Raw genomic sequence first — 24,327 nt, 5'->3', positions numbered from 1 at the left:
TATTAAATTAGGTTTATCTAGTATGGCAGATCATCTAATAAACAATAAACATTCTATTTCTGATATTAACACAAATTTAGAAATGTTTGAAATTAGTGAATATGACATAAGATTAAATATGTAAGAAAAATATTACATATATAAATACAAACAAAATTTAAATTTGATAAGCCATCAGACAGTGTTTGAGGGAGACGGTTTTATAAAAACTCCAACTGATAGCAGCACTTGTTTAAATTAAAACTCAATTTTCATTATTTTACTATTTTTATTTTTAAATGCTTATTGTGCAGTAATGGAAATATTTCAGTCATTACTAAGAATGCAGTATCCCATGGCAGTAGTACTTTAGTGAAAAATTAAGATAAGATATGTCTTATCTCAATATTCTGTACTTGGTTGTTTATCTAATAGAATTTAAATATAATTTAAAAACACAGAGGAGTAATATGAATCGTTATAGTCTGAGAAGGGAAGGGAGATCTGAATTTCTATAAAAAAAAAATCCCATAAAATGTTTGAGAATATATATGAATATGTGCATTTGTACGTATGGCTTGGACAATTGAGAAGAAATTACAGAAAAAAACTAATTTTTTATTTAAGATCCAGCAGTGTAATGCATTACTTACAAACAGCCTTATAAATTTTGCTAAAGGATATGCTGAACTTTTGTCACTGTCATTCTCAGTATTCACATTAAAGAATACTACTGCATTTAGAATCATATCTGCTTCCGTATTCATGGAACATCTATTCTTCTCGTAAACTATGATTAAAGATTTTATGTTACTCAGGATACACATGAAGAAATTGTTATAATTAGCTCAGAATAAATAGGGCATTCTCTTTTTATTGAACCTGCAATTTTGTTGTTAATGATGTAGACATAATTTGTCTCTCAGAACAGTATGATTCTATAAGGTAAGGTAGCAACTTAACTTTCCTTCTGTTGTGTATCTATATTGCTTGATGATGATATGGGCATTATGAAAATTTCTTGATTATATAAGGTACATTGGTTTACTTAGCATTATATAATTTTTTTTGTCAAATAATTTTTAATTGATATTTATTAATACATATTAATGATGATTCTTCTTTCTACCCTTGTTCAATTTTGTTTTTTAAACACAGTGATTTAAGCAAGTTTTTTAAGTCATAAAACACTGTTCTTTTTTATGTTTTTCTTTTCTTATTTCTAGTTTATGTTTGTGATGTGTTACTGTATTATTATTATTTGTTTTCTTTTAGCCATTGCTCTGTGCTTTGGTCTGAACCGTCTACACTTCCACTGTAATCTCTTATTATTTCAGTGTAAATTTTCTAATTATGAACTCCTATTATATTTTGTCATACATGTCTTGACATTTTTAATTAATTGCATTGATTCCTAATGCAAAGGTTGATTGTTCTTCATAGTAACAGGTGTGTTTTTAGATTATACTTGTACAATAAAAATTTTAACATATAGTTCATATTCTCTCTTAAGAGGTACTTTTATTTTTTTTATTTTTTGGCATTGATGATCCTATCTTTTGGTCGTTTCCCCAAAATAAATTTAATTTTAATCTTTTTTTTTTTTTGAAGGATAAAGCATTAAATCTTTTATTCTGATGGCTTCATTAGAATATATTATATAGATCATATTTTTAAGATAAACTATACATATAAAAACAGATGGTACAATAAAAAATAGATCTGTTTTATAATCAGATGTCATTATAAAGAAATTTAAGCGTGATTATAATTAGAAAGTTTACCTTTTTCAGTTAGAAGCTGAATGGTTATATCTTGAGTGAGATACCTTTCACTTTTTTCTCTACATTTCCTTAGTCATGCTTCTAGTACTACTACTACTACTACTACTACTAAAATGTAATACCTGAATAATCTGACATAGTAAACTCAGTTTTACAAGAAAGGAATTCATAGATTGAAAGAAACTATTATCAATTAAAAATATTTTTAATGATCTTTTGAATGATTTTTCATCCTTATAATTTATTCTGTTTTGATTTTTTTTTTTGTATTAATTTAGCCCTGTACTTGATGTGAATCTTTTTAAATAATTTGTTAGTATGAATATTACTCTTATTCATTCTATTATAATCATTATTTTTTAAAGCAAAATTTAATAAAGGTTCTATTCTTGAATCGATTTGATTTAATAGTAATTTTTGATTATTAGCATTCTTAATATTAAAATAATGTGAAATTTCATTCCACTAATTTTTATAAGAAAATTTACAAAACATGAAAAAAGTAAATGAATGAAGAAACTGGAATAACTGCAGTGAATGGTGATTTTCTATTTCACCTTTTTATCTTTGAAATAAGACTATTTAATATATATCTTTTCAATTGTACTACTCATTGTTGAGCATCATGACCCCATCAAGCATGCATCTCCATCCTGTATGATTTTCAGCTTGCTTCAAAGCATGCTGGAGAGATATCTGAATGGGGAATTGAAGCTCCAGACAATTTTTAACTGAGCAAAACTATCGGGTTGTCAAGAGAAAATAATCAGTGATGGTTTCCTGTTGCTTTCCACTTACTTCCAAATCCTGTCAGCTCACCGACTCAGTTTTCCATTGGGGTTGGGTACCTGATCTTCCAACTGAGTTGCTCAATTAAGCAGGGGCACCATGAGTAAATAGGAAGTTGGAGAATTGAGTTGACATAGGCTAAGAAAACTCAACTCTCTTGATAAGTTGTTATAATATGACCTCCATTTTTTTGCCAGAGTCTGAAGATGTTTGCAGAGACTTTATTCCTAATATATGTAAAACCCTAATATTCTAAATTCTATTCTGAGATTGAGTCTTCCCATACTAATTTTATGATCATTTATTTTTAACATTTTTTGGTACGCACTGTCAACTTTAAAAACAGATCCATTTATCTTCTTTTTTTTTAAGCAAATTAAGTAAAAGATATTCACAGACTCTATAAATGACTTCCTAGATCTGTCTTTGATATTTATTTTGATTCAAGTAGAAAATAAACAATTTAATTTTAATGTATATAAGTTATTTATTTATCAATTAATATTCTACTAATAAAACTCTTTATTAGATTTATTCTTTTTTTTTTTTTTTTTTTTTTTTTTTTTTTTTTTTTTTTTTAGTAACTACAATTATTATGTTATTATAGGTATAAAAGTTATTTAGTTATTTATATATTTTTCATTTCAGATATTAGAGGCAAGATTAAATGAAGGTTCAGAACATGAAATGCAGACAAACAGACTGGAAATGGAAGGTCTATTAAGATGTGCATTACAGCCCCCTCCACAGATTTTGTGCGTAGCTAGTGTGCATCTTGAACAGTTAACTCAGTAAGTTGTATTTTATTTTATCAACTACTTTTTTTTAAGGTAAGGAGTAGAGTTAAGAATTGCTGCTTGAATATTAAATGTTCTATGCTTATATTATTAAGGGTGTTGCAAGGGGCCACCCAAAAAAAATAAAAAATAAATAAAATCTCTCTCATCTTAGATCTAAAAAAATACCTTTTTTTTTGTTATTGCAGTATTGTTTTGTGCGTAGAGCTGCTAAAATTAACCCTTTGAGAGCCACTTGACGATTTTTTGTCAGTTCAATATTTATACTAATTGTTTTTATTGTTAAATAAATAGAACAAATGTATAAGTTATACAAAGTGATAATTGCAGAGTCTAAATAAAAATAATGTAATAAGTATAATTAGAGTTGTGAAGGTTATTATTTAAGGATTGAACGTTAAGTGAGGCTAATGTGCGATCGAGTTTTTGTGTCAATAGTGGTCAACTAATGAAGCGTGTTGAGTTTGTTGTTCTTTTATTTGTCCCTGTTTAGTTAGTGCGCACTTGCATCTGAATGTAAACAGATGTGTTTAATCAAGTGTTATTTTGTTTACCAAATGTATTTTTATTTTTTTTATTAGTCTTTTTTATAGCGAGTTAAATTTATAGTGTGTTACCATACACAGTATGGTATTTATACACATTATAGTATTTATTCAAAATGAGTGATGAATATCATACTCAAAGTGAAATTGACAGGGAACTTAGAAGTGTTGACTCTGATAGTGTGTTGTATAACTATATTTCTGATTTAGATGATACAGATGAAGACGCTAATTAATGTCCTGACATTCTGCAAGCATCGTCGTTGTTTGGTGAATCTTTGAGGTCGTTTGTAAATACAAGAGATAATAAAGATGAGGATAGTTTAGCAACAAAATGTTACCGTGTGCCAAGTTCCACTAATTTAGATAAATCTAGGCAGGTTTTGAGTGATGAATTGAATTTAGGTGATATGTCAAGTGATTATAAAGATGATAGTGAAAATGTGTGGAATAAAATTGAAAGTAACTACAATTTTAATTTGAAGAAATACTGGACCTAAAAATTGTCCTCTGGTAGACAAACTTTTTTTACTGATACATTAGTCCAGTTATTTGAAAAAGAAACTAACAGTTATGCTGATGATGCTGTTAGATCCAAAGGGCAAAATATTTATCCATCTTATCCATCTAGAATGTATGGTTCTTGGAAACCAGTCACAGTAAATGAAATGCTTGCCTTTATTGTTGTGATACTTAACATGTGGCTAATTAAAAACAGCCAATTAAATCATACTGGTCGGTTACATCATCCCAAAGTACACCTTGGTTCCACAAAATGTTTTTAAATAGATGATTAAAATCAATTCTAAATTTTTTCCATGTGGTCAATAACTATAGATTACTAAAACCCAATGAAAGTGGATACGATCCCTGTCAAAGATTGTAACCTATGCTAGACTAGATGCCAACAACACTTCAAAAAATCTAATAATTTCCTTTTTCCTAAAAAATCTATTAGTAATCCTCATAAAAAATTTCAATTGATGAAAGTCTCATTGGCACCAAGAGTCACCTGCAATTAATGTGATATTTACCCCAAATAAATATCATCACAGGTCGGGCATCAAACTGTGGGTACTCTGTGATTCAGTTTCTAAGTATTGCATGAATGTTTTTTTCTACAAAAGGTCTAGAATCAAAGGCAATAAAGAAGAAGTAAAGAAAGTTTGTCTTTCCTTTTATATTGTAAAAAGTTTATTGTCTTTTTGCAACTTACCGAATAAGAGCTATCATTTGTTCTGTGTTAATTATTTTCTAGTCTTCCATCGATTGATTTTTTTATACACAAGAAATACATTTTTTTACTGGAACTATACGAAGAAACAGAAAGGATTTACCCCAAGAGTTGAAACAACAGATTCCAGTTGACAGCAAGATTTACTTTACAAAAATAATGTTCTTGCCATGGTATACAAACAAAAAAAAATCTCAAAAGCAACCAGTCTTGTTGTTGTCTGCTAAAGCGAAAGTTCAAGATGAAGAAATTACGTCTAGAAAACATGAAAGGGAGACAGTAAATCAGAAGCCTAATATTGTACTAGACTGCAACAAACATATGTGTGGCATAGATGAGTTTAGCATGATGTATTATTGTTACCTTGATGAGCGTAGGACTCTAAAATATTGTAAAAAGGTAGCATTTAATAAAAACCTTAAAACCATGTCAAGATACCAATTTATTGTGTCAATTATTGAAGAAGTAGCAGCAAATTGGTTTGGAAAACAGCAAAGTTGAAACCATAGTCAGCATTCTACAAGGCCTATTGAAAGTGATGGTGATAATCATGGAAAAGCTGGAACAGCGAGATTACCAGGAAAACAAGAAAAAAACTTGTACTATTTGCTGAACTAAAGGTAAAAGGAAAAGATCCAGAAGAGTTTGTGTAAGATATGATGAAGGGTACCATGGAGAGTGTCATAAACATGTGTGCAAGTAGTAATTTTAGAAAATTAGTGTATGAACTGAATAGTAAAATATTTTTTTTTTAGTATTAGTTATATTTTAGTGAAAGATAATATAATATATTATGAAAAGATCCTGTAGATGTTGAAGATAATATATGTTATTATATGTTATGTTATATATTCTGTTTGTTATATATGTTATATATAAAATATGCTTGCAGTAAAATTGTAAGAGAATGTTTATTCCACCAAAATTTATGTATTTTAGGTTCAGTAATCATAAAAATTTCAGTGTTTACAGAAAATAGATTAAAAAAGATAAAAATCAGGTTTCCCACTATAAATTTTTTTTTTTTGGTTTCAGAGTTAAAAAACTTCAACTGCAATTATTTTGGTTATTAAATTATATTTTTAGGAATTTTGGATTTTCATAAATTTTAAAAATATTTTGGGTCCCAAAATAAATAACTAATTGGTAGTTTAATCATTTTTCTTTAGGGTAAGAAAAGGATCGATGGGAAATTATTGTAGTTGAATATTTTATGATTTTTTTTTTAGTAAATGCTTACAGATTACAACCTTATACTAGTGTGACATTTTTTAAACCGTACATTTAAAAATATGTGAAATTTTTTTACCACACATTAAAAATGTGCTAGTCCTCAAAGGGTTAAATCAAAAAATCATTTTTTTGGCACTGAGGACCGAGAAGCAAAAAAAAAGCTATTTTTTTCTGTAATCTACATGCTTTATTTAATAAAGTTTTATTGTTTAAATAATTCTGTTTTTTGTTTTAATTTGCCTATTATATCTTTTCTTAGGGCATCTCTGTAAAATATCTGTGGTACAAGAGAGTAATCAGAGTTGGTTTGAGTAATAGTAATGATGTGTGTTTTGGAAATGACTCGTGTTTTTCGACTAGCTGCTTATAACCACTACAGTTATGGTACCTTATATAATAAGTAACATATGTGTGAGTTTTATTTATTTCTTACCATTCTGTTTGTTTTATTTTTGTAGGGCGTTAGAAAGAGAAGCTGGAGAACTATCAAGATTGGGTGACATTGAATTACTTACAAATGTGAAAGGTTGTGGTGTATCATTGTTTTATCATTTAACTAGAATATTTACTGATGATACATCTTTATATCCTCCAGTAAAACAACTGCTGACAACTTGCATCGAAACATTAGGACAGGTCAGTTTAATTTAAGAGATATATTTACTATAATTTATTCTTGAGCATATTTTTATTGCCAAACTGTTGCCTAAATAAATTGTTAATTTATCATATCATTATGCAAAGACCTGCAATAGAGCTTCATCAGAATGTTTTATGATTAAAATTGATCATTATTCAGACAGAATTCTGGGAATATCAAGAACTCCAGGCAAACTTAGTAAAGACCCTGAACTATCCTGTTGAATGGATCATCCTTATGTCATCATCTACTTGCTTCTCTTGTTCTTTATCTCTTCTCCGCCATTAATAGTTCTCTAGACGTAGTAGATCTGATTGCACTAGGATTTTCTCATGGTGGATATTGGACCTGAAGAGATGCCCTAAATGAAGAGCTAGTACATATTTAGTATTTGGTAAACAGCTCCATGAAGAATGACTTTTCCAGTGGTTGCATGTTAAGTGTAACGCCAGAATTGCATATTGTATAGAGTCAGGCCTTCGTTTCCCTTTAAAAATTATCTTTTTTAAGGTAGCTGTTTAATATGTAGAATAAAAGTAATTTTTTTCTGTTTATTTTCTACTGATTGAATTGAAATCATCGATCAGTAATGTGAAGTTGCCATCCTGACAGCTTCTATCTGCTAAGGAATGAGTGGGATTAAAAAGAATTTTGGTGGCAATGAATTAGTGTTAAGGTTGTGGAAATTATCTGTATAAAATATTATTTATTTGTATGGTCGGATGAGGAAGTTGCTTTGCATATAGATCTGTTTTAGGCCTCTTTGCTATTAGATGGTCAAAACTGGTACGTGATGTGCTTATCACATAAATCAGGCCTAATCCCTACTAGTACAAGTACATGTACATAATATATCCACAATGCATTTGCCAGACGCATTTGTTTAATGCGGTTTCCTATTTCCCAGCTTGGTGTTCTGTCTTAAATATTAGTACCAATAAAGAGCTTTCTTCATCTTTATTTTTATGAATTTTTTTTCTTCTGAATTGATATTTACAAAGCACTAAACCATACTTACTTCAGTGTCCAATCAAACCTCAAAAGATATTTGGCTCTGCCAAAAAGACTTTTCTTCTTTCTTTTCTCCAATCTTGCGAAAATCGATTCTTGGAATTTATATGGTAAATTTTACTTATCTACTGTGTTTTGGTAGTTTATATTTAGTTTAATATTAAATTCTGTTAGCACAGTTGTTGATATACTGTATGTATATATATATATATATATATATATATATAATAATTACAATCTAACAGTTGGTATTAATGATAATAGAACAAAGGATAATACTTTGATATTATAATTTCAGAAAAAAATGACAAGTCGTTAAAGAATGTTTTTTAATGTAATAATTAAAGAATTTAATATCAACTGAAGATGCGGGATAGATATGGACCAGTTATTGGAAATTAATATAGTAAGTTTCAGTTACTGTGTTTCAGTTGTTTATATTTCATATTTTAGATTTTATTAACACAGTAATCAAAATGTTAACAAATTATTTGAACATTCAAAAAATTAGATACATATCATTATTTGCATAGTCCTCATTGCTATACAGCTGGTCATCAACAGTTTACTGATAGAAAATGTATCATGTGGATTGTTGGATCTGCAAAATTTAGTAGATGTAAGTTAATGAACAAAAAAAAAATTTTTTTAATGAACGTTGCATAATTTTTTTATGTTTTTTATAGACTTTTATTGCCGGTGAAGAAAGTGAATGTCGACAATTGTTATCTACTGTATTACAAGTACCACAGTTGACTGGATTATTGGCTCCTCATTTTACCCCTTCAGTTGCAATGCCATCTACATTCATCAACATTTATGCGAATCTTGTTTCAATTACCGAATCTTCATCAGCAAGCAGTGATTTGACATTTGTCTTGTTAACTAAGGTAAGTAAAAACCATTTGTTTATCTTAAATTATCAGACTTAGTAGTTTCCTTGTCTCCTCAATTTGTACCAATGAATCACTGATTTAAAATTTGATGTTAATATATGAATTTTTGTTGATATTTTTAGCATTTAAAAAAATTGAAAATTATTCTTAAAATAAATATTAAAACACTGGTGTTAAACATGTTTGTTTAAAACTATAAAAACGGAATTACTAAAAAAAGTTCAAAAAGATTATTTTGTTGCAATTTGTGTAATTTTGATTCCAGTTGTTCTTTCTGTGAAATAAAATTCATTATTCTTCAGATTATTGTTCTTATTTTTTTCGAATTTACTTAAAATTAATTTTTGAATTCACTGTCTTTTAAGTTTTTAAGTATAAAACGCAATAAGTATGATTTTCATACAGTTAATGTAGACATTTCATTAGATATCTATATAGTAATAAAGTTGTCAATTCACCATTTTTGGTAGTAATAATACGTTGAATTTTCTGGGAATTATTGCATATAATTCTGTAGATGTCATGTTGAATGGATTAAAGTATTAATTTTCTTTTGTATTACATTCATAGTGGTTGTATTATGTTTTTGTTGTGTACCTATTAGTATTTTTCTCCATCTGTATAAAGAAATCAATATTTTTTGTATCATATTCACCTGTTCATGTTACAGATGCTTAATAATGTAATAAGCTAAGTTATTCTCATTTTCTGTTCTGTAGAAGAAATACACATACTTCTATTCATTTATGTTTGTCTTGTGGATAGTAGATACTATATATTTATTACACATGAAAATAATGTAGCAAATTGCGTGTGGTCAAGCCTGTGTGCGTGCGTGCGTGCATGTGTGTGTATTTTTTTTTTAATTCTATAAATATAAACCTCCTACTACAGAATGTGGAAGTACTTTCATGGATTCTGCATTTTCAGTCATGTATACTTATGACTGAGGATGTGAGATCCTGCAAAAGTACTTTAATGGAAAATTAAGGTAATATATATATCAATATTCTGTAATAGGTGGTTTATTTAATAAAATTTAAATATAATTTTACCAGAGAGGAATAATATAAATCTTAAAAAAATTAATTTTAGTAAAATAATTAAATGCGTGTGCGTATGCACACATGCATACAGAGAGAGAGAGAGAGCTTATTTTAAAAACATTAAATACATTTTTTATAGACTTTCCCATTTCTATCTGTTGCCTACATGAGCTTGAATTTATAATTTATAATATATTTAAATTAACAAACATTATGGTTAGTAGAGATTACACTTTACTTTGACAAAGAAAACAAACATCATGGTTCATTTAATAATTTGTTTATTAATAATTCTTTCATTTTTTACAAGTATTAGTTTAGTACAGTTAAGACAATGGGTAAGCGAAGATTCACATTGCTGCTTTAACAATCATGTCTCCATCAACTCAAATGTTGTGCTCTAATCTTGGTACAGCCCTGACATGACTCCATCCTTCATGTATTAAGGCTGTAGAGAAATTTCTAGAAACAGAAATTTTAAAAGGCCGAAAGACTTTTGTTAAGATTGAAGAATTTCTGGCTGATGGAATGTGCATTGCTGTTAGGGATTGTAAATTGCACTGTAATAGGTGATTATGTTATATATATATATATATATTTTATAGAAACGGTATAAATAATAATTAAAATGTGTAATCTGTTAAACATCTATGTGTGAAACAGTTAAACAATGGTGTCAGAGAAATCATTTGAAATAAGTATTTTAATTGAAAGATGTTAACCCAAGTTTTTACATAAATAATCTGGTGAATTTGGTATCTAGTACACCTGTTAGCTGTACTGGTAATTTTTACAAATTGAAGGAATTCTGTCATTTTATGCTAAGGGAAAATTTTGTGTCTAAAAAAAAATGGGAAAACTGAGGGATAAAATATTATTGATTTTAATACATTTGAAAAAAGATTCATTTTTTAAACCCTTTGATCAGTGAGTTATTCTGTGATAATTGTGCCCCCAATAGTGAGTTTTTTTTTTTATATCAAAAATGATTTTTTATTAACTGGTTGTATGAAAAAATAAGATTTTGAAACAATTTTTTTAAATAACCCCTTTAATTAACCAAATGTTTTACATAATTTAACACAAAAGTAAGCACATCATATGATGTGAAAGAAGTAACAAAAGATGTAAACAGTCAATGTATCAAATAAATATATGCCCATGTACACTAGTAACGTACAAAAACAATAGAAATATATCAAAATGAAAAAACAACATAAATTAGTTACATGGTCAAAAAAGCCTTTGTGTATGATAATCTTGGAAGCACGGGTGAACACAAAGTGCAGTATTGCATTTTTCACTATAACTGACTACAGTACAAACATCATATGATGAACATGAACAAAGCCGTGAAAACAAGCTCTAACGGGTGAGTAAAATGGTAGGAAAAATTCCACAATACTTCTATAGATAGCAGCACAATCCAGAGTATCAAACATCGTATGATATTTTCACTGAACACTACACCAATGCAAAAACTCAATTGATGGGCGTACTGAATGTGTCACTGTTTCTCAGGCACATCATATGATGTGTACACTGATCAAAGGGTTACCAGCTGACTAGTAGTTATAAAAGAGAATAACTTAAAAGGTTTGTAGAACAGATCTTTATCATACATTCATTTTCATTATAGGAAATCAAAATTTTCATTCTGTTTCTATATAAAAGAGTGTTGATTTGTACTAGAAAGGAAAGAAATTATTTTATTGGAGTATAATAAGCACAATTAATGGAATATGCAATGTAAAGAACTTACAGTGAGCTTAAAAATACAACTCGGTTGCAACTGAGATCATTTACATCAGATTCTTCATAGTGGAATGCACTTATGCATTCATTTATTTATAATTTTAAAACTGCTTCAGTTTAAAATTAACTTAAGTAAATTAAGTTTTTTAGTTTAGTATTAATTAATTTATTAAAATAATATTTTAATTAATTAATTGGCATTATTTATTATTGTTAGCATTATTAACTTACTAAAATACTGTAACAGTAATAATATATACATCTGCAATTATATTACAACAGATTTCTTCGTTTAATGTTATAGTCAACCTTTTTTTGGGTTTATTTTAAATTGTATGATGAAAATATCTAAGTACTTTGTCATCTATATAGTGATTATTTTATAAATTGGCTGTAGTGTAAAGGTTAAAATTATCAAGGATAATAACATTTTCTATTTAGAAACATCATTAAAAAACAGGGTTTGCCATCTGAAAAAAATTATGTTTTTCTATATTAAAAAAAGCAAATGGAACTTCAGAAATGTAGATAGCAAAAGAAAATAAACAACACATGTAATTTGATTTTCACAAAATTTATTTAAAAAATCACAACATTTTTTGTTTATTTTCTTTTGTTATGATGGATTTACATCGTATATCAGCTTCATCCATCGATTATTAGAAATGTGGATGTCATGTTTTAAATACTCTAAAAAGAATTTATGATTCTTCCTTTTAGGTAAAAATCTATTATAATTTACCACAGATAGTTAGCCATTTAAATTTTTTCATAGTTATTATATTCTGAAATACCATGTGTGCTCCCTTGAAAAGAAAAAGTGTTCTGAAATTGCTCATCTATGTGCTTATATACTTTTAATATTTGGGCTGAAGTGTATTTTATTCTGAATGCTTATTTTTCTCAATTACTTTCTAAACAAAGATTTTTTTTTTGAGTGTGGGTTATTTTAGGTTTGGTTTATCATTTCCTTACTTATTTGCATTATAATTTTCTTGTAATTGAAGAAAAAATTTAATTTTTTTTTTCAAATCCCAACATGTTACACACTTTAATCATATAATAAAAGATGTGCTTTACTACCTTTTAAAAATGTTTGCAGCTTGTCAGGTGTGTTAAAGGTATAGTTTTCAACCACAGCGAGGAAAGATGCCTGTAACTATTCAGCATTGTTTGTTGTCATTGGTTTCAGTTTTTAACCAGTTGTTCAAGACTTAGCAAGAAAGTAATCACACTTAGAAGAATTCTAGTTATTTGGATATCTCTAAAAAAATCCCTTTCTTTATAACCATGAATAAAGTCTACTGTTAGACAGTTGATGGAACTTTATAGTTAGGTATAACATTATTATAAAATTATAAGTTTCTGCAGCCAGATACAATTTCTTTATTACTGTTTAATATACATTTAAATTTGTCATATACAGACTAGAGATGTCAGAGAAACTAATATATTTGTGGTTACATTGTGACTAGCATTAGTTTGGCAGAAATTCTGCTACAGAAGTGTGAGAACAATGAACAGCTTATGAATAGATAAATAAAATTTTAAGTAATTTCCTGATTATGGTTCACCACTTTGTTACAAACTCTTATTTATCAAGAAGTAAACATTAAATGGTTTTAAAACAATTTGGCACAACAAAGGTTTTCTGACAAAGTACATCAATTTCCTTAATCCAATACTCAGAAAAAACATCAGTGACCTTGTCACTGATGTAAAAAATTATATTGAATTTTCAAATAGTAATTGAGAAAATTTTGATGAAATAAATAGTAAAACTAGCATTGAAGTAATGTTTATTTGATAGCTTATACAAAAGTACTTTTGTGATTGACTTTGTAAAGGTGAAATTCACTAGTAGTAAGTAACTTCCTCTGCAGTGTTCACGATATAATTACATCATTGTATATTTGGAGAGAAGCTGCTAGTTTTGGTATCAGGTTATGGCTCATGGGTATTGCAGTAGTCTTAATCTGATTAGTAGAGACAATATTCCGTATTGTTAATTCACTTGGAGTAGATGCAGGCTACAATGATGTCTGGAGAAGATTGGCTGTAGCCACAAGTTGACATTGTAGATGTTGTAGCTTCACTAACTGTAAGATCAGAATTGGAGTGGCATCAGTTGTGGGCGTAGGAGTTATAGTTTCAGTAATTAGGTAATTTCATCTGTTGTTTCACTTAAAGCAGACATACTCTCACTAGACGTGTATTTTCCTGAGTGGTTGTCTCAATAGAAGTAATATTTAAGGGTGTTGTAGTAGAAGTATTGGTGCTGGACACAATTATTGATGTTGTAATTATCGTACACTCACTAGTAAAGAAACAATTGACTTGCAGCTGTCTCATTGGATTTGAAGTGGACTTGGTTGTGGACAGATAAGGATTGGTTTTAGATACAGTTGGTAATATAGTAGTTATTGCTTTTACTATACATGGGGAAATTTCATCTGATGTCTATCAGCAGTTGTCTTAGTAGAAGTGGAAGTGCTTAGGTTGTAGTCACAATAGTTGGTATAGTAGTTTTAGTTTCTTATAGTAATATCATTTGATGGTGATACAAGAGAACTAGGTTTGGTCTCACTACTTGTCATAATTACCAACATGTTGTCTTACTGGAAGTAGTAATTTCCAGTTTTGTATTATTATTGCAGAGTTCTTTACGTAGGGATTACTGTAGTCTTAAGTGGAGTAGAACTATCCAAAGTTGTCTTCGTAGAAGTAGAGGGGAATTCAGTTGTTGCCACAGTTTTTCGTTTAGTAGACATAGGCTTTCTATTAGAGTAAATTTTATGTGTGGTTTCCTTATCAGAAATAAAACTTTTTGGGTTTCTTTTATGACAATTAGACCAGGACACTACTGCGACATATAAATTTTTGTAGTCTATTGTGTGTCTTCAAGTGGAACCATCATCAATTGTCTTAAGAAGAAGTGGAGGTGGCTTCAGATGTCATACTTGTTCGTTTACTATATGAAGGCGTTCTATTGCTGTTAATTTTATGTGTAGTTACCTTACAAGAAGTAAAATATTTTGGGTTTTTTGTTTGAGAATTAGACCAAGACATTACTGTTGGTAAATTGGTTATTCTAGTCTTAAATGTAGTAGAACCAACCATGGAAGTATTAGTAAGATTGTAGGTACTGATAGATGTGGTCACAGTTGTTGGAGTAGTAGTTATAGTTTAATTTTCTGTACGTGTAGTAGAATCTTCCACAGAAGTTGTAGTCGGACTGGTGGTGGATTCAGTTATGGTGTGTATGTGTAGTATGCAACCACAACTGGATCCACTACACTTCATTGTATGTGTAGTAGTACCTAACACAGTAGTCTTAGTCAGAGTGAAGGTAAATTCAGTTGTGGTGGGAGTTGTTGGTGTAATGGTTATAGTTTCATTTGTTGTGTGTAGTAGAACCTTCCACAGTAATCTTAGTCTAAGTGTGGTGCATCTAGTTGTGGTTGCAGTTGTTGGTGTATGGTTATAGTTTCATTCATTGTATGTGTAATAGAACGTTCCACAGAAGTCGTAGTCGGACTGGTGGTGGATTCAGTTGTGGTTGGAGTTGTTGGGGTAGTGATTATGGTTTCATTATTTGTATGTGTACTAGAACCTTCCACAGTAGTCTGCCTCGGAGTGGTGGTAAATACAGTTGTAGTTGGAGTTGTTGGTGTCATGGTTACAGTGTCATTCGTTTTATGTGTAGTAGAATCTTCCACAGTAGTATTAGTTGAAGCGGTAGTAGATTCAGATGTATACAGAGTTGTTGGTGTAGTGATTGTAGTTTCATTCGTTGTACGTGTAGTAGAACCTTCTACCGCAGTGTTAGTCTGAAACGTAGTGGATTCAGTTGTGGTTGGAGTTGTTGGTGTAGTGGTTGTAGTTTAATTCATTGTATGTGTAGTAGAACTTTCCACAGTAGCCATAGTCAGAGTGGTTGTGAATTCAGTTGTGGTTGGAGTTGTTGCTGTAGTGGTTACAGTTTCATATTTTGTATGTGTACTAGAACCTTCTACAGTAGTCTGCGCCAGAGTGGTGATAAATACAGTTGTTGTTGGAGTTGTTGGTGTCATGGTTACAGTGTCATTCGTTGTATTGTAGAATCTTCCACAGTAGTATTAGTCGGAATGGTAGTGGATTCAGTTGTATTTGGAGTTGTTGGTGTAGTGGATGTAGTTTCATTCATTTTCTCTTTAGTAGAACTTTCCAAAGTAGTCTTAGTCAAAGTGGTGGTGGGAAAATCTACTACACATACAACGAAAGAAACTATAAATACTACACCAACATCTCCAAAATCCACACTGGCACAGACTACTGTGGAAGGTTCTAGTACACATATAACAAATGAAACTATAACCACTACCCCAACAACTCCAACCACAACTGAATCCACCACCATTCCGGCAAACACTACTGCGGAAGGTTCCACTACACATGCAATGAATGAAACTACAACTGCAACTGCATCCACCACCACTCGACTAAGAGTACTGTGGAAAATTCTACAACACATACAGCGAGTGAAGCCATAACCACTACACCAACAACTCCAACCACCACTCCGACACAGACTGCTGTGGAAGGTTCTAGTATACATACAACGTTTGAAACTATAAAGATTTCACTAACAACTCCATCCACAACTGAATTTACCACCACTCCGGCACTAGTACTCCAATGTAGTGTTTGTCAGAAGGGTGGTGGATTCAGTTATGGTTGGAGTTGTTGGTGTAATGGTTTTAGCTTCATTCATTGTATGTGTAGTAGAACTTTTTGCTGTAGTCTTATTCGAAGTGGTGGTGGATTCATGTGTGGTTGGAGTTGTAGTTTCATTCATTCTATGTGTAGTAGAACCTTCTACAGTAGTGTTAGTTGGAAAGGTACTGGATTCAGTTGTGGTTAGAGTCATAGTAATGATTGTAGTTTCATTCGTTGTTTGTGTAGTGGAATCTTCCTTAGTATTCGTCGGAGTGATGGTGGATTCAGTTGTAGTTGGAGTTGTTTGTGTAGTGTTTGTAGTTACATTTATTGGATGTGTTGTAGAACCTTCCACAATAGTTTTAGTCCGAGTGGTCGTGGAATCATTTGTGATTGGAATTGTTGTTGTAGTGGTAGTAGTTTCATTCATTCCATATGTAGTAGATCTTTCTACAGTAGTCTCAGTCGGAGTGATGGTGGAGTAGGTTGTGGTTGCAGTTGTTGATGTAATTGTTATATTTTCATTCGTTATATGTGTAGTAGAACCTTCTGTAGTGGTGTTAGTCAGAGTGGTGGTGGTTTCAGTTGTGGTTGGAATTGTTGGTGTAGTGATAATAGTTTTATTCATTGTATGTGTAATAGTACCTACCACAGTAGTCATGGTCGGAGTGGTGGTTAGAGTTGTTGGTGTAGTGGTTATTGTTTGATTCGTTGTATGTGTAGTGTAATCTTCCTTAGTATTGTTATTTGGAGTGGTGGTGGTGGATTCAGTTGTGGTTGGAGTTGTTGGCGTAGTGGCAATAGATGTATTGTAGAACCTTCCACAAAGGTTTTTATTCCTTTAGTTGTTAACGTTATCTTTGATGTTTTTTTCTTTAGTGTATTTGGCATAACATAGCCCAATGTTATGTATGATATGGTGGTTGATGTCATTTTACTAATGGTAGTAATTTTCTCTGTTTTTATCTTATTTGTAGTTTTTGTTTGAGTGGTATTTCTTACAGTAGTAGTAGTAGTTGTATAATTGGTTATAGCAGCTGTAGTAGACATACTTTTCAACCCACATATTTTCATACTTATTGTTATTATTATTATTAACCGAGAAGTTGCTTTGCTGAAAAACAAACACACATCTATCTTCATTCATTGTATGTATAGTTCAATTTTCCACAGTAGCCATAGTCGGAGTGGTTGTGGATTCAGATGTAGTTGGAGTTGTTGGTGTAGTAGTTGTTATAGTTTCATTCTTTGTATTTGTACTAGAACCTTCCACAGTAGTCTGCGCCAGCATGGTGGTAAATTCAGTTTTGGTTGGAGTTGTTGGTGTAGTGGTTGTAGTTTTATTCGTTGTATGTGTAGTAGAACTTTCTGCTGTAGTCTTTGTCGGAGTGGTGGTGGATCCAGATGTGGTTATAGTTTTTGGTGTAGTGTTAGTTTTAGTACAGCGTGTAGTAGTACCTTTCACACTTGTCTTAGTGGGAGTGATGGTGGATTCAGTTGTGTTTGGAGTTGTTGGTGTAGTGGTTATAGTGTCATTCGTTGTATGTGTAGTAGAACCCTCCACAGTATGCTTAGTCATAGTGGTGGTGGATTCAGTTGTTAGTGTAACGGTTGTAGTTTCATTCTCTGTATGTCTAGTAGAACCTTCCTCAGTAGTCTTCGTCAGAGTGATGGTGGATTCAGGCTTAGTTTGAGTTGTGTTGTAGTGTTTATAGTTTCATTTATTGTACGTGTAGTAGAACTTTCCGCAGTAGTCTTAGTCGGAGTGGTGGTGGATTCAGTGTTGGTAGGAGTTGTTGGTGTAGTGCTTATAGTTTCATTCATTGTATGTGTAGTAGCACCTTCCACAGTAAACTTAGTCGGAGTGGTTTGGATCCAGTTTTGGTTGCAATTGTTGGTGTTTTGGTTATTTTAGTACGTGTGGTAGAACCTTTAACTCTTGTTTTAGTGGGAGTGGTGATGGATTTAGGTGTGTTTTTGCATTTCCCTAGTAGTATTTTTAGAAGACAGCATTTTGTTTTTCTTCTTTTTGTAGTTCGTACTTTCGTTGTTTTATTTATGTTTCTCCATGTGTGATGTTTGCTTTTATCATTTGACCACTTATTTTCAGTTTTGTTTTTTTTTTATTCTTGTAGTTGTTAATGTTATCTTTGATGTTTTTTTCTTTAGCGTATTTGGCATAATAAAGCCCAATGTTATGTATGATATGGTTGTTGATTCATTTTACTAATGGTAGTAATTTTCTCTGTTTTTATCTTATTTGTTTGAGTGGTATTTCTTATAGTAGTAGTAGTAGTATAATTGGTTATAGCAGCTGTAGTAAACACATACTTTTCAACCCACATATTTTCATTAATAGTCAGTCCTTTACTTTTTTCCACCTGTCGTAAGAACTTATTATTTTTTTGTATTATTACGTTCCTCATTTGCTTTATTTGTTTTGCAGATACTTATTGTTATTATTATTAACCGAGAAGTTGCTTTGCTGAAAAACAAACACACATCTTCATTCATTTATGACATATGTAGATATATGAATTCTGATTGTTGTACTTAACAAAAATAGTCACTTGAATTCTCACACGTATACACACATCAATTCATGAATATAATTGCATTCAAAGTTTTCTTAATTAGATATTTATAAAATTTAAGTAGACATACATTATCGGGATTTTATTTAATTGTAATATTGTAAGTTAGCAATCATACATGAAAGGTAACTACCAAAAAAGAAAACAAATATAAAATTGACAAAATTTTTTTTTGTTTTAACACTGTTTTTTTAGTGTTAAAACACAGATACACACTTGATCAACAAAACTGAATTGATGACACAAGTAATACATAATACATGACATTCCCACCTATCTGATCTACTTCACTCACATTCACTGTAATCTCTATCGCTAAACCGTTCTGCAATTTCCCATTAATCTTCCTACATATCTTAATTAATACCATCTAAATATTTACAAACCAAAATCTATAATTAAAAATTAGTTTTTACTTAATAATTAATTTTTTACGGTTCCAAGTTATAAACATAAAATTACACAGTTATACTTGTAAATATATATTGTATATATATTATTTAGAATTAATTTTTGTTACTTGCTTGACGCATATATATTACTTAGATCTATAATACATTCAAATAGTTTTTTGTTTTTATCTTACATAAATTCTTTGTTTCCATTTCAGTACAAATCCTTATGTTAAAATTACGTTGTATTTCCAGAAATTTTATTTTCTTTAATGAATTAACATTAATCTTTTTGCAGGTTTCGTTAAGTTAGTAATTTCATTATTTCTCTTGAAAATATAAAATTACAAAGAAGTCCTAAAACATAACTTCACATCAGGAGTAATTTTCTTTAGATTAATTTAAGAGAAGAGATAATGTACGATTAACTGAATGTTCCACAAACTTTAATGATAAAATAACTGTTTAACGTAATAAATAATGAAAATTGAACTTGCCTGTAGCACACAAATATTAGCGAGAGACGAACTCGTGAATGAAGGTAAATAAATACATACAATAATCCTAGGCGTAGTCCGCAGTGGTGTATCAGGAATACAGGGGTGAGACGTAGTTTAGAAGCTGAACGAGACGTGGCATCTCAGATTTGTAGTAATGAGTTTGGAGAGAAATACTGATTGATGAAAATGTAATCAGCAGCTAGAGAAAGCTTCGGCGTCTATAGAATTGGCAGTTTGTAGTAATTGAAGCACTTTCAACATAGACATAATATAGTGAATCTGAAGAATAACTTAACAAAGAAACGAGGCTGGACGAACATAGAAAACTGTGAAATCACTAAAAACTGATGAGTAGAACTAGAGAATAATTTGGCAGAGAAATACCGCAATGTTTTAGAAGATGAAGAAAGTATTAACATTATACGAGCGAAAGAGAACATCGAAGCCTGGTCCTCCAAGTCTGGAGGACCAGGATCCACACAGCGTGAAAGTCAGGACTAGAATGAACAAAGCTGGCGTGGTGAGAGTAGGGGAAGCGAACAAAGCAATGGACAGAAGAGTGAGTGTGTGTGTGTTGACAACAAGATTAATGTCTAAGTGTTAGTATGAGAACGATTAGAGAGAACGTGTGGAATTCGGGAACGAAGACAAAACAAAAATAATTTACAAGCAAACAGACCACTAAAGAATTCCGTAAGAGTGATAAAAAATAATTCTGAATACACAAGTTGAAGAAATGACATCAGGGCCGACAAAGAGAAATAGACTTCTAGGAACTACGACAATATTGAAATTGGTTGAGAATAAAAAACACTAAGCCTAATATATACATTAAGACTATACAGCAATGAAATAATGCGTGATAGAAATAAGCTAACACCATTATGATGATGCAACAATCCGTCAAGTTGGAGCCTGAGAGAAATGATATCGAAAACAAACCCAAACAATCTATTTAAAAATAGATTGTTAATACACATAGATAAGCCTTACAAAAATGCAAAATAAATTTACCAAGCTTGTAATAATTACAAGACTCAACCATAACCTTGAATTCATTGGAATAAAACGACTTTATGCAAACAGCGTAAACAGTGTACATTACTAGGATGGCCATGAACGATACAGGTTCACCAGCCTTAAGGAGAGAAATATACCAGCGATCTTTTCTTTAGCGATATCCCTCATAGAATTTTAAGGATGTTGCAAATGGTGGTAAATTTATGATCTGCATCTTTAAGACGATTGAAAAAAATTTACTCTGTTATATGGACAGTTTTTAATTATTCCCTGTTTCTTTCTTTAAGTCTGTGTCCTCTTTATTTGGTGTAGAACATTGGACAGTTGAGCAGTTCAGTTTAGTCTAGGAGCATTCTGTAATTGTGGTAATTGTGACCTGCGTACAATAATTATCCTGTTTTGTTTTTTATCCTGAAGCTACATTGTTTTCAGTGTTAACTTTTTTCTTAATTTGTGACTATATTTTCTCTTTTTTATGTATGTTAGAAGTTGGTGTAATTTATTTTCTGCTTATAATTATTTTTTTGTAGTAATATATCAATGATTATGATGTCATCCGTTTATGGTAGTTTTCTTATTATGTTAGCCGTTCTATGTAATCTTCAGGTGACAAGTATGTAGAATAATTTATTGATCGTACATCTAAAATCAGATAATTTATATGAGGTCGGTTGGTTTGAGTTGTAAATGTGCGTACAGCATTGTTGGCTTTTATATATTTTGAAAGAGTGGATGAATTCAAGAAAATTGATTTTTTTACCATGTTTTTATTCAACATTAAAGATTAATTTGTGATATGTTTTGCCAGAGTTAGATAATTGTTCACATTGTCTTATTATGCCATAGTTTAACAAGATGGTGTTGTCAACATATCTGCCAGTATATTAGTTTTTGTATGTATGTGTTGTTGAATATGTGTGTTGCAGAAAAATTCTGCTAGGATATCGTTAGTTGCCCATTGAAAGGCCAACAAATTTTATCTGGAAATGTAGATTAAATTTTGGTTTGTAACAATTGTCAGTATGTTGATTATTTTTATTACATGTTCTTCCAGTACTTTTTCTCTTTGAATTTCTTTTAAGAATGGAGAATTTTTTTATATTGAAAGTTTTAGGATTTATTTATAATGTATTTCTGTTACTGTGGTTGGGGGGGGATATATGCTTATTAGATCAAGTGATATTAATGTTGAGTTACAGGGCATTGTGATGTTTTTATCTTGCGCTTTTTTAATGAGGCATTTTTTTTCATGAACATGTTAGTAGTTGTGTTCATGTATTTTTTATGATCCTATCGGTCTGTCAGGAAACTTTTTATAAAAGGATATTTATTGAAAATCTTTGAGTTCTACACATATTGAGAAAAGGATCTGTTCTAACATATTCAAGTATTATAAAATATTAATAATATTCTGCTTCAAATTGGGTATAATTTTGTATCAAATTTAATAAATTTGTTTATTTAAAAAAATTGTTAAGTAGCAACCTGAAACCACATCTAAAGCTATGTTAATGTAGGTTAGAATAGTAAAGAACCAAGCATTATTCTCTGTGGAACACCTTTTATAATTTTCAACTGAACTGGGTAATTGCCCAGTTCACTACCCAAAAATTAGCTAACAATTTATATTTTTTAGGTTTTCCTAATATTATTACCGATAGATTGTCTTTTAGCAGTTTCTTATGTTTTGAAGCGTGATTAATGGAATGTCCCATGCTAAGAATTTGTCACCAGTTTGTTGTTGATAATTTATATCAGTTGCGATATAAGAGCAATTGCTTTATTTATTTATTATTAATGTAAATTTAAAAAATAAATTAAAATTATATTTATCTAGGTTATCCTACTGTGTTTACACAGTTAAAAAAAGGTTTTTATTAAAATGAATAAGCTGTTGTCCTGAAAACTATTACATTTTATTGTATTCTTAAACTATGCTAATGTATTTTTAAATTGGCCCAAAAAAAAACAGTAAGAGAATATAGTTTTCTCCATGGAGACTATGAATCTTCAAATCTGGAGATAAAAAAAATTTCTTGTTTGATCTCCTTTAATAAAGCATGACCTGTAAAATTTCATTACATTTTATTCGTTCTCTCTTATTAGTGTATATTGTACAAACAATAAAATAAATTCTGAATTGCTCATTTTAAAAAAGTTTTACTTCATTCATTTTAACACATCCATAATAATATTTTAATTAAATAGCTAACGTATTTTTTTTTTTTTTTTTTTTTTTTTTTTTTTTTTTTTTTTTTTTGTTAATTAATATTAAATAATAAATTGACACAGAAAAAAAATTATGTATACCTTTATAAATATTCTGGATTTCTTCTTTTGTATGTAGTGAATTACACCAAAGCTTTTTTTGAATTTACTTTAAAGTTGCTTCATAAAAAATAAAACTTTTTCAATAAATGTATTCACAAATTTAATTTTTAAATATGTATTACATAGAGTGTTTTGCAACTAACTTGTGAGTGTATAGTTTTGCTATTTATGCAAGTTTTGATAGTGCAAAATATTTTTAAATTATTTATTGTTGTTTGCATTTAAATATTATATAAATGCATTTATTTATTATATTTTATGGTAAATTGATAAGAGATTAAACTAAAATTTTTATGATTTTTCATAGATAAGTATATACATGTGCATGCATACAGAAATAACACACACACACACACACACACACACACACACACACACACACACACACACACACACACACACACACACACACACACACACACACACACACACACACACACACACACACAGACAGACAGACACACACACACACACACACACACACACACACACACAACACATACATATATTATATATATATGTGTGTGTGTGTGTTTTTGGCAGAAAAAATGAAGTGACTGTAAATAATATCATGAATGTTTCTTATTTCTTATATGTAGTTATTGTTCTGGTTTATGATTAAGAGTGATTTGTTACTAATTGCATAAATCATGTTATTTATATTATTATTATTACTTTTACTTCTACTTAATTATTTTTTAGTATATTTTTATTTATTTTTTTTTTTATTTTACTTTGGTAGCATTGTCATTAAGTATGAATGTAATTGTTTCCATTTTCAAAGTTTCTCTATATAAACATGTTCCAGTTTTTTATTATAACGACTGTTGAATGTTATAAAAAATAATATTGTACTTAAGGCAGTTACATATTATTTCACTTCAAATATTTTTACCTTACTATCTATCTCTACCGATGTACAATTCACAAATTTGACATTGTAAATAACATTTTTATTTGTTATTATTTGTTCTTTTTATAAATACATATGAGTAAAAATAGAATTGACTGTAGTTTCATTGTTATTTATGAAATGAAACATAGTTATTTCAGAGGAACTTTACAAAATAAAGTAATCACTTT

The 24,327-nt window shown here is 29.9% G+C and overlaps 1 protein-coding gene across 2 annotated transcripts in view; it reads left to right on the top strand.

The window, feature by feature from the left end:
* Nucleotides 1-24,327, top strand: part of Epg5 (ectopic P-granules autophagy protein 5) — a 239,997-nt gene that overhangs the window by 82,238 nt on the left and 133,432 nt on the right. For both annotated transcript variants that reach the window (XM_075375997.1, XM_075375996.1), the window contains exons 24-26: nucleotides 3,201-3,343; nucleotides 6,820-6,997; nucleotides 8,699-8,902. In XM_075375997.1, the coding sequence (XP_075232112.1) occupies nucleotides 3,201-3,343; nucleotides 6,820-6,997; nucleotides 8,699-8,902 (525 nt within the window). The remainder of the gene's footprint in view (nucleotides 1-3,200; nucleotides 3,344-6,819; nucleotides 6,998-8,698; nucleotides 8,903-24,327) is intronic.

This window comes from Lycorma delicatula, chromosome 9 (genome assembly GCF_047948215.1).
Source record: "Lycorma delicatula isolate Av1 chromosome 9, ASM4794821v1, whole genome shotgun sequence".
Lineage (NCBI taxonomy): Eukaryota > Metazoa > Arthropoda > Insecta > Hemiptera > Fulgoridae > Lycorma > Lycorma delicatula.
The sequence above is the reverse complement of the archived record's forward strand: the minus strand, read 5'-3'. Positions and strand labels throughout refer to the sequence as shown.